Source organism: Acinonyx jubatus, chromosome A1 (assembly GCF_027475565.1).
Source record: "Acinonyx jubatus isolate Ajub_Pintada_27869175 chromosome A1, VMU_Ajub_asm_v1.0, whole genome shotgun sequence".
Taxonomy (NCBI): domain Eukaryota; kingdom Metazoa; phylum Chordata; class Mammalia; order Carnivora; family Felidae; genus Acinonyx; species Acinonyx jubatus.
In genome coordinates, this window is record NC_069380.1 from 142082796 (window position 1) to 142095038 (window position 12243).

At 39.3% G+C, this 12243-nt stretch overlaps 1 protein-coding gene across 1 annotated transcript in view; it reads left to right on the plus strand.

The window, feature by feature from the left end:
• The window catches only part of THBS4 (thrombospondin 4), a 43424-nt gene that overhangs the window by 8665 nt on the left and 22516 nt on the right, over nucleotides 1-12243 (plus strand). The window contains exon 3 of the mRNA XM_027039233.2: nucleotides 8845-9092. Within this exon, the coding sequence (XP_026895034.2) occupies nucleotides 8845-9092 (248 nt within the window). The remainder of the gene's footprint in view (nucleotides 1-8844; nucleotides 9093-12243) is intronic.

The window sequence follows — 12243 nt, forward strand, 5'->3', positions numbered from 1 at the left end:
ATGTCCCTGCTGACCTGTCAGAACTTTCTGTGGCATGATCTCCCAACCAGCCTTTGCAATTTATCCCTTCTTCCAACCCTCCATGCAGCCTATGCTTGAGCTAGATGGACTAGTTACCATTTCCTGGCCCCACTCATGATGTCTGTCTTTCTCTATCCTTTTACTCTTGTCCTTTGCTCCCCACGGGTACCTTTCCTGCATCATATACAGATACCAAAATCCTAAAGATACAAGACCGTTCTCAAATTCTTTCTGACACCTTTTATTACGATTCCTACAGAAGGTATTAATCTTAGTTTGCCTTGTTCTTGAATTCTTCTCTCCAGTAGGTTGTAAGCTCCCTCAAAGCAGGAACTGAGCATCCCTGAACTCACCTTTGTGTCTTTTGTAGCCCCTAGCACAGTGCCTTGTACATAAAGTAGCTCATGAGCAAAGTGAATAGAATAAATGGAGGCTGTGAAGAGTAGCCTTGTTTATTAAAGAAAATATACACTGTTGTGAAAATTCTGGAAGTATACAATGTCTGGCACATAATAGTTCCGGCTCAAATGCATTAATGAATTTTGAAGACCATTGGGATGAGGACATAAGGGAAATGGACTATTTTTGATATAAATGATCTATCAGATTGTTAGTAATACAGGTGGTACAATCTTGGTAGAAATAAGCATTCTACAGAAATCACCTGGCTGTACAGAAGACCTGGTTGATATTTTTCTTGTATCTGGCATAGAAGCAACCTTCCAGTTAGGATTTTGAGTTTGAGTCACAGTTAAATCTCTTAACAGCTCTGTCCCCATGAATATGTCTCTGAAGTGCTTAGCCTTGGTTTACTGTCTCTACAGTCGGGTTGATTGATTGCAAGAACTGAATTATATAAGTATACTTTTTATAGATTGTGAAGCTCAATAAAAATTTCAGGTTCTTCCATATGCTTCTATAAGATAGGTAGAAAGAAGAGGAAGAGAAAGATCTCTGTTTTTTTTAGGGGACTGTCTTCCAGAGAGGATTTGGTGAACTCTTGGCTTGCCTTGATGAGACCTTCACCTTTCAGAAAAAAACAATAAGAACTGCTTCTTTAGTCTTAGTTTGTTTGCCACAGAAGAACAACTTGGGGGGGTGCCTGGGTGGCTCGGTTGGTTTAATGTCTGACCGACATGACATTGGCTCAGGTCATGATCTCACGGTTCATAGGTTCAAGTCCCATGTTGGGCTCTGTGCTGACAGCTCAGAGCCTGGAGCCTGCTTAGGATTTTGTGTCTCCCTCTCTCTCTACCCTCCTCCTGCTCACAATCTGTCTCTCAAAGATAAATAAACATTAAAATTTTTTTTTAAAAGAACAACTTGGTGCTGTGGAAATGAAGGGAACCCCAAGAATTTGCAGTAATAACTGCAGACAGTCAAGCTCCTTAGCATTAAGATAGGACATGTCAAATAGTTCAGAGTAATGGTTCACAGAGAAGTCTGTGGGCTAAAGAGAAACACAGTATAAGAGAGCTAGATGAGTTTCAAAACTAGAATTCTGGGGGCACCTGGGTGGCTTAGTCGGTTAGGTGTCCAACTCTTGATTTCAGCTCAGGTCGTGATCTCATGGTTTTTGAGATCGAGCCCCATATCAGGCTCTCCACTGGCCATGGAGTCTGCTTAAGATTCTCCCTCTTCCATTGCCCCTCCCCCCCTAAAAAAATTAGAATTTTGAACCCAGTAATGAAGGGGGACAATGAGGTGCCTCAAACATTAATAATAATATTTATGGGCCCATCCAGTGTCCCAAGAGTGTTCTAAAGGCTCAAACCTCATTATCTGTTGTGATCTTCACTGTATTCCTATGAGGTGCCCTTGAATTGCTTGGTTTTAAAATGGTCATGTATAGAAAATGGAAAGAATATTAGTGAACTTTAGGACGAACTCCTGGAGGGTTATATTATTACCCTTGTATCTTGGGATTACCTGGAAAAGAAAGAGCTGGGATTATTTAAAAGAAAATGAGTTCACTAAAAATAAGTCATGCCAAACTTTTTTTAAAGTAGTTTCTAAGCTGAGAGATCAAAAAGATGCTGTGAGCATAATGTATCTTGATATCTGAAAAGAATTTTTTGAAGCCACTCATTATACATTTCTGGATAGTATAAAAAAGAATAAGCTAGATAAATAGTACTATTAGGGGTTAGTAAGTTGTTTTACAGCAAATCTAGTGGTTTTTGACAACGCTCTGTCTTGGGCATTGAACCGTTCAGCATATCAGTGACTTAGGTGAAGGCATAAATAGTATTTTATCATGTCTGCAAATGGCACATAGCTAGAGAAGACCGTTGAATATGTTGGATGCCATCATCAAGTTTAACAAGGTCCTACCAGTCTGCCACATATGCCACAATCATATGAAATTTAACAATAATAAATGTAAATCCATCACCTAGGGGTGAAAAGTAAATTGCTAAAGTACAGGCTGTGGGAGAACTATCCTCAGAGGTCTAGTCAACATTAAGAACCAACTAATGTTAAGCACAGTGCCTGACACTTAGTAGTTGTTTAGAAATGTTTGCTGAATGAATGAATTAATTAATTAACAGATGCAGTAATGCAACAGTTTTTTAAATCTTCTTAAGGGGTGCCTGGGTGACTCAGTTGGTTGAATGTCTGACTCTTGATTTCAGTTCAGGTCATGATACCAGGGTTGTGGGATCTAACCCCGTCTCAGGCTCTGCCCTGAGCAAGGAGCCTACTTGGGATTCTCCTCCTCTACCCTTCTCCCTCACTTGCATGCTTTCTCTACAAGTAAAAATTAAAAAAATACATATCACCTGTCATCATTTAAAAAAAAATCTCCTTAAATTTTAGACTTCATTAATGCATTCATGTGGCTGGATTAAAGGAGCTAATAGTCCCACCATACTCATTCAGGACACATAACACAAGGACACTCTCAAGTCAGAGATTACCTTGAGGAGAGTCACCAAAACAACAGCCCTTTGGACCTCATTTTTTATGACATCACAAATCAAAATGTTAAAGGATCTGGAGAAATAAAGGAGCCAAATAGAAGACATGAGAGAGATAAAAGTTGCCTTAAAATATTTGAAGAATATCATTTGAATTAAGGATAAGACTAAATCTGTCTATAGTTCTGAAGAGCACAGTTAGGATTCATTGGTGGAAGTCAGAGGGAACAACAGATATTGGTTCTTTATTAGGAAAATCTTGGAGAGCAATCCAAAAGTGAAATGGGTTTCCCTACAAAGTAATTAGTTCCTTCTTCCTGGAAATGTGCTGGTAGAGGCTAAACTTTTATTGAAGGGATTTGTGAAATGGGATATTGAGCTAGATAACTTACAGTGTTCATATTCTGTCGCTCTGCTAAGACCAGAAGATTCCATGGGTGCTTAAGGAATTGCTTTGGAACTCCCTCCTATAAGATGACCTTGGGATTTCGTGTGCACTCAACAGCATTTGTCACCTACCAGATAGTTGCACACTTGAGGAATCTCATAACTTCTCAAAATATCAAGCCCTCTGCAGATGTTTAATATAATTACTGTGCTTCCTTTCACTGGATGGTTTCTTTGCAGGGTGTGTGTGTGTGTGTGTGTGTGTGTGTGTGTGTGTATACATGTACTCTGTGTACATTTGTTCAAACTGCTATAAGAAAATTTCAAAACCTCCACACGGCATTCATCCCACTTGGGAGTCACCCAGAGTACTTTCAGGAAAAGCAATTTGATGGCTTACCTTTTATATGTATTTCCAAAGCACTAAAGTTACAAAGACTCAGTGTATAGGGCATGAAGATAAATAAGCAAAGGCAAACAAGAATATCCATCACAAGAGACATTAATGGCAAGAAGACTTTTTTTTAATGTGCAATTATTTTAAAAGAAGAGGAAAGGTTGACAGCAATGGCTTTCATCAAATATTGAAAAGTGCCAAAGAGCAAAGCCATTTGCCAAGCAAAGCAGAAAGCCCCGGACTACGGCTTCACGAGTTTGCTGCCTGCGGGCCAGGTCACTCTGAACTCTTTTGCCCAGGCAGACAAAATATTATCATTTCCAGTTCTTTAAAGCTGGCGCCCTACTTCATTGCTCTGACATTCAGTACATCATAATATTTTTGACTACCAAGTCCACTGTTCCGAAAAGCACCCTTTGAAAATTCTTTTCCAAGAAAGCAGTATTTCACATCTTCATTGCTTGGGTTTGCTCTTTCATCTTTTGCCAGTCGCGGAGATGGTATTTAATCAGGCTAAGTTACGTGGTTTCTGTGTCAAGCTGGTAGCCAGGCATGTAAATGGAGCTATAAAATCAAGCCCCAAATTGTCTGGGATGCAAAGATGCTAAGTTTAGAAGGAAATAAACCAGTAGAAAAAAAAATAAACCAGTAGAAACTGCCCTTCACGTTGTTTAAGAGATTGTGGGTTAAAAAAAAAATCAGAGTGGATACATGAATACTCTATTTTTCATCCAATAAATAGCTGTATTTTGCGTTTTCAGATGCTATGGTATGTGAGAAAATTGATAAAAATTAGAATCCTGGCCCCAGACTTTATGCTCTAGTAGTGAAGATAAGAAATAAATACAAATAGATAACACTAATACCTACATTTGCATAGCAGTTGGTAGTTTTTGCATTTTCTTATTTGACCAACACTGAAAACCAAAAGAGATAGAAAGGAAAACTCTTCTTAGCTGCATTTAATAGTTTAAGAAATGGACAGCTAACAAAATTAACAGGCCCAGGGTCACAGAGCTATTAAGTATCTGAGCCAAAACTGGACTCTGAGTCCTGGAAAAGTACAGCTGGAAAAGTCCCGACAAAGTGTTACAGGACTAGGAATGAAGACAGCTGCCAGCCATTGGGAAGAAGGAAGACTTCGGGAAGTCGGGTGCATTTGAGCTGGATCTTGGTTTCAGATGAGTAGCCGCGATGGATCAGGAAAGAAAGCAATGGAGCAGAGGGCATTCCATACAGAGGGAAAACCTAATACGGGTTGTTCAGCTTGGCTGGGTAATGAAGGCAGGGGGAAGGTTGCAGCTAGTCCTGGGATCAGGAGGTTAGATGTTATTTAGGAACCACTAGGGAGCTATTAAAAGATTTCAGTTGCTTGCTTGTGTGCGGCTTTGAGAAGGCAATAACTTGGTCAGAAGAGTCCTTTAAGGAGCTCAAGCTGTCGGTCTAGATAAATTGTGCAGAGAGAAGCTTTCGGTGGGAACGTGAGGCAGGAATGTGGTGGACAAAGCCAGCAACAGAACAGAGTGGAGACAGAAACGCCGTTTGAAGACGTGCGGTTTTCAGGCAGTTATCACCAAACTGGTTTCAGCTAGTGGTGAGTGAAGAGGGAATAAGAGAACGCAGTGTGCCGCAGCTGAAGAAACAAAGCTGTACTGATGACTGTTTTCCTGAGTGCGGTGTTCCTGGAGGTGGTGATGGGCAGAGGTGTGGTTGACCCAGGAGAAGACCACTCTTAGCAGCTTCAGGGGACTGGCTTTGCACCCCTCCTGGAGGGGGGGACCTGATTATGTTATTAACTCTGTAGTATCTCCCTTCCATTTTGCCCTCTCTGCTGTGTGTATGTGTGTTGCATTAAGATAGGGCAAGGTGAGCACTGGAAAAGGGGGCCGGAGAGAGGGAGGCAACTATGTCTGCCCTCTCTTGCTCCAACGGTGCTGTCTCTGGAGAAGGTCGGGGAAACTTCCACCCCGCAGGCTGCAAGCTCCTAGAGCCAGAGCTTTAGAATGTGTCTCAACTCAGTGTGACTGATGTGACAACAGTGAGTTTCCTGAGCAGGTGCCTGTCTGCCCTCTGGGGTAGTCTTACTGCTCTGAAGATAAAATAAGTATTGAAGCACTGAAGCATTGAAACTCCTTAGTTTGCAATAAAAAAGAAAAATGAAAAATGGAAGCCATAAGAGAAATGAGAATCACTGGATCAAATATGAAGAATGGTAAATGTCAAAGCACTTGATAATTTTTCTGCTAACGGACGTTTTGAAGATGGAAGTTTCCGTGATTCTTCTTTTGCTTTTGTTTCCTCTTGCCATTGTCACAAGATCTAGGAGCATGAGGAATTTGTCATTTCAGCACTGCACTGCAACACAAAGCCAGGCAGAGGTATAGAATCCCCTTAGATAACAGCATGAGCACAACAGTAGGTTTTGCTCTCTGCAGTAGATACTGAATTGCCCCTCTCTAAACTTCATAATTTATATATGGAACACTTTCCATGCAGTCATTTTATTATTCATTGAAAGTTCATGTTCACAACATTTAATGTGCACCTGCTATGTGTAAAGTGCTCCACTGGGTACTATTTATAAAATTAAACTTAGTGATTCAGTTATGAAAATAAATCATGGCCCACATGCCCTGGAAAGCCTGTTAAAAGCAGGCAAGATGCCCATGAAAATATGTTTCCTTTGAATTCCACAGAAATCTCAGTTTGAGGAAGAAAACCAAGGCTATCTGTTTTAAGACACTGTGTGTATCCTCTTAAACTGTTAATTTGAGGCACTGAGGTTGTGGTGTGAAGAGAATAAGGAGATGTTGAGTATACATGTCTATGACCTAATTGAAGTTTGGTGTCCCAAGTGGTATTCTCACTGGCCTGTAAAACTCCAGGTATTTGTAAAACTGTTCAAAACAATAAAGAAATGAGCTCTGAAAAGTTGAATTAGTCCATAGGTTTTGATCAATTTTCTCCCTCTTTTGGGTACCATATATGCCTTCAATTTCCAGCTGTGCAGTTATTGTTTAAATTCTGAACAACATTAAAGAGGTAAAAATTCGGGCGTATCCCATATTTATAATGCCTCGAGAATGTCTACTCATGTCTACTTTTTTCCTTCCCACTCTTTCTCTTCATACCACCATATATAAAATACTATGTTTTATATTAGAGTCAGAGAAAGGTCTTTTAGCCAGTCTGTCCTGCCAGGTCTTACCAATTGTTTTCTCTTGGTAAGCGAGTGGTGGTGAGCACATAGGCCTAAGAGAAGATCTCCTTACTCCTCCTGGCATCTCTGTATATCACAGAACCTAAGGCTATCTGACCCTCTCCAGTCATGGTCAAATGGAAAAACAGATCTGGGCAGATTTTAGAAGCGGTGGGAATATCCACCTAGACAGCCTTATACATTTGGAGGAAGTCTTCAAATAAATCCTGAAAGTTTCATAGTGGTGATTATTTTTTCTGGCAGTACTACAACATCAACAGGCTGGTTACTCCACGGGGAGGCACCAAGTTGGCATTTACACTCTTCAGAAAAGGTACCTGTGGAAAAATAGTCCAAGTTACTTGCTACAAATCATACAGCTTGACAGCAGCACAGTCTGGGTATATGTACGTAATTCACTTTTTCTTAATTTTTTTTTTTGTATACTATAACGCATGTTTCTTGTGAAAAAAATTAGACAATGAGGATGAGCAAGAGGAAAACATCATCCAAGCACCCATCAATGACCGTATTAAAGTTGACATATTTCCTTCTAAATTTCTGTATATTTTTTTCTGAACGAAATTATACTGTGACTCAACGTGTTTCTCACTCCACAAAATACCAGGACTCTGTGTTTTTAATGCGCACCTATTCCATAGTATCCCATTTCATGATTACACTAAAATTAAAGTAGCTAGTACACCCTGTCTTTTTATGCATATATGTTGTACCAAATGTTTCTTACATATTTCTGAAATGATTATTTCTGGCAATGAACTGGAGTTTGGCAATGGTACCTATGGATGAATTTGGAGGTGTTCTTGGGTCGACTCACTAAGCCCTTAGAAGCAAATTGGTTTGCTCCCAAGACCAAACTTGGGTCTTTAGAGCAAACCTCACCCGATGGGCTTTAACTCCCAAAGGCTCAGCTGAACAGATTTCAGCTCAGGGCTCAATAAATTCAAGAAAGTAATGGAGTAAAAAGCAAGACAGAAAACCAGAATCTTAAAGTTTGTAAGAATTTTTATTTAACAAGAAGTGGAAATGCTTGAGCTTAAGGATATATGTGAATAGATAGCTACCTACATAGAAAAAGAAAAAATCAAACAGAAAATAAGATAGTGGATCTTCTTCTTAGTCCTTCTTTTGCAACCATGGATACCTTAGGTTTTCTGAGCATTGTTAAATTGAAGATGGGTTGCAGAGGGACAGTATGACAGATAATACTCCATTCAATATATGTTTACAAAGGCCTAGCCATAGTTCACATTCCTTTAGTCATGAAATAAACCACTCTCAGTTTCTTTTTTTTTTTTACTTTTTTTTTCAATGTATGAAATTTATTGTCAAATTGGTTTCCATACAACACCCAGTGCTCATCCCAAAAGGTGCCCTCCTCTCAGTTTCAAATTCTAGTCTTGCCACTTAGGTGTCGTTGTGTAAGTTCCTTCACTTACCTGACGTTTACTTTTGTCATCTGGAATTATTCCACTTTGATAGGGTTGCAGTGAATAGAAATTAAGTGTTGAAAGCAACTAAGGGCAGCACCCAGCTCCATTGTAGTGCTTAATAAATGAGTTGGTAAATTAATGGATTTATGCGTTCAGGAGCTTATTTGGATTTCAATTGACTTTTGATGGATTCTGCTTGCTTATTGTACTTACCACTGTCTGAAATTGTTTGTTTTCAGATGTGCTACTTAGTGTCTGTCTTTCCATGAGCACAAAGCATCCTCAACAACAGAGTGGGTTACAGGTGTCTAGAATAATGCTGGCACACAATGTGTTGAATATTTATGGTTCCAACTTGTTTGCATTCTTTCTAGTAACCCAGCCTTGTGACCTACAGGCTGTTTAGCAGAGACTTGCCCTTTCTCATCCTTTTCTCATCCTTGGTTGATATGTGCTTGGTTCCAGCTGTACTCCGTTACCTGAAGAACGATGGGAGAATTCATTTGGTGGTTTTCAACAACCTGCATCTGGCTGATGGCAGGCGGCACAGGGTCCTCCTGAGACTCACCAACTTGCGGCGAGGGACTGGCTCTGTAGAGCTCTACATGGATTGCACCCAAGTGGATTCTGTTCACAATCTCCCCAGAGCCTTTTCCGGCTCTTCCCAGATTCCTGAGTCCATTGAATTAAGGACCTTCCAGAGGAAGGCACAGGTAGAAACCCATAAGCCATTCTCCAAAGTGGAAAGAGCCCAGGCTCAGGGAATGCAGAGGAGTATGGCTGAGGTCATGTGTGGGTCTCATTCTGGATGCATAATTAGCATTACCTGTAGAACTTAAAAACCTATTGAAAGAGGGCCTAGGCTCAAGGCAAATTGAATTAAATTCTGTAGAGGTGGTGCCTAGGCCTAAGTATTTTTAATACTACTGATTCTAGGGGCGCCTGGGTGGCTTGGTCGGTTAAGCATCCAACTTCGGCTCAGGTCATGATCTCACGGTCCGTGAGTTCGAGCTCTGCATCAGGCTCTGTGCTGACAGCTCAGAGCCTGGCGCCTGTTTCAGATTCTGTGTCTCCCTCTCTGCTCCTCCCCTGTTCATGCTCTGTCTCTCTCTGTCTCAAAAATAAATAAACGTTAAAAAAAATTTTTTTTAAATAATAATAATAACACTGATTCTAATCAGAAGCTAAAATTGAGAGCCTCTGAAGTTGGAAAGGAAAAGCAAAAATTTAAAGAACAATCTTCGAGGGGCCCCTGACTGGCTCGTTTGGTAGAACATGCGGCTCTTGATTGTGGGTTCTTGAGTTTGAGCTCCACATTGGGCCTAGAGATTACATAAAACAAAAACAAAATCTTAGAGCAATAGGATGATCTATTTTAAATCTTTCTATAATTTTACTGTTTTTAATGAAAGTGACAAAGAATGATTGGAAACTCCAAGCACTAGGAACATTTTTCATGTGTCTTATTAGAGCAATCCTAGCAAAAAAGACCTTACTGCCAACTTAGTTCCATGAGGCCTTAAAAGTCTCATCACCCCTTTTCTGTTTGATGATATGTTGATGGTATTTTTTATTATATCATGGCACCTCCCCTAGAAATTGCCACATATATTGCTTTAAAATTTTTGTGCCAGGAAATAATGTGTTTCCTATAAAGAACTAGCATTCTTTGTCCTTCCCATTTATTATAACTGGTCATAGTTCTTGAATTTTACCTTCCATTGATGTAGAAGTCAATGCCAAAATCAGTAACTGTGTTCATCTGTTACGGCCCATAATGTTATCTTCTGTGTCTCAATCTTCATTTCCATTTCTACTTTATTTTATTGTATGTGCTTTAGTTACAAGCTGCTCTGATCCCTTTGTACAAAGAGACTGGGTATAAGCAATAATTTCCATTACAACTAGGAATGCTGAGAAGTTTTACATAAAAATATAAAAACAATGAATCTGATACTGGAATTTTGTGTTTGGAGAATAGGAAGCATTTTCAAGCAGAAGCTGCAAGAAAGCTAAAATGCAAGGGTTCTTTTGTTTTTGCAGAAAAAGAGAAAAACACATATAGACTTAGTATAGACTTTTATATAGAGAAAAAAATAGTGAATAGAGAGATATGCAAAACTTTATTTCTGAATCCCCAAAGTAGCCCAAATAATCAGAATGACAGTCACAAATTGTGTCACTGACCATTTCGGAATTTAGTGTGTACCACTAAATAAGTCAATTTCTAAAAGCCAGGAGTCAGCCATGTCAAGGTCATCAGAAACTAAACTCATTGGACTTTTTCCAAAAGTTCTAAATCCTTAGACTATCAAAGACTACAGTATTCTATCTTCATAGTCACCTTCTTATTTATTCAGTCAGCTAACAAATAGGCATATTCTAGGCGTTAAGGAAAGCATAGTGGGCAAAACAGTCATGGCCCTGCCTCCATAGAGCTTATAGCCTGATGTCCAAAACAATATCTGTTACATAGCATGTGTTGCGTATTAACTTAGCAAAATTAGAAAACAGAATTACTCTGAAAATACTTAGTGTCCTTGTTTTATTTCTTTATTACTTATATATTTTTTAATTTAAATTTTAATCAACATACAGTGCAGTATTGGTTTCAGGAGTAGAATTCAGTGATTCATCCCTTACATACATCACCCAGTGCTCATTATCACAAGTGCCTTCCTCAATACCCATTGTCCATCTAGCCCATCCCCCACCCACCTCCCTCCATCAACCCTCAGTTCTCTGTTGTTAAGAGTCTCTTGTGATTTGCTTTCCTCTCTGCTCTCCCCCACCTTCCTATATGTTCATCTGTTTTGTGTCTTAAATTTCACATATGAACATCCTCATTTTTAAAATAAGGATGATATGGGAATGCAAGCTTGTGCAGCCACTCTGGAAAACAGTATGGAGGTTCCTCAAAAGACTAAAAATAGAACTACCCTACGACCCAGCAATTGCACTACTAGGCATTTATCCAAGGGATACAGGTGTGCTCTTTCAAAGGGACACATGCACCCCCATGTTTATAGCAGCACTACCAACAATAGCCAAAGTATGGAAAAAGCCCAAATGTCCATCGATGGATGAATGGATAAAGAAGATGTGGTATATATATACAATAGAGTATTACTCAGCAATCAAAAAGAATGAAATCTTGCCATTTGCAACTACGTGGATGGAACTGGAGGGTATTATGCTAAGTGAAATTAGAGAAAGACAAATATCATATGACTTCACTCATATGAGGACTTGAAGAGACAAAACAGATGAACCTAAGGGAAGGGAAACAAAAATAATCTAAAAACAGGGAGGGGGACAAAACAGAAGAGACTCATAAATATGGAGAACAAACTGAGGGTTACTGGAGGGGTTGTGGGAGGGGGGTGGGCTAAATGGCCAAGGGACATTAAGGAATCTACTCCTGAAATCATTGTTGCACTATATGCTAACTAATTTGGATGTAAATTTAAAAAATAATAATAAGGATGGTAACTTTACACTGGCAGTTAAACTTTTTCTGTCACGAGTATACAATAATGAGTAGATTAAAAATTATAAAATAAAGAGGTGAGGAAATTGACTTTGTGACTAGAATGATTGATATCAACCAATAATGTGAAAGTATGATTCCAACTACCTGATAATCAGAGAGTATACTGTTTATTCATTCTCCTAGCCCAAGGAAATCAGGGTCTTTGCTAAAACCTGGAGCCGAGACATCCTAAAAACAATAGCGTTTAAAATTGAGATCAGTGTCTTATTTATTACAGTCTAAACTCCATAACTAAATTCCAGACAATTCTTAAGAGGTGTCTGCCACAAAATAACTTGTTTACCATGAAAGCAAAAGCCTTTCCTCTTCTT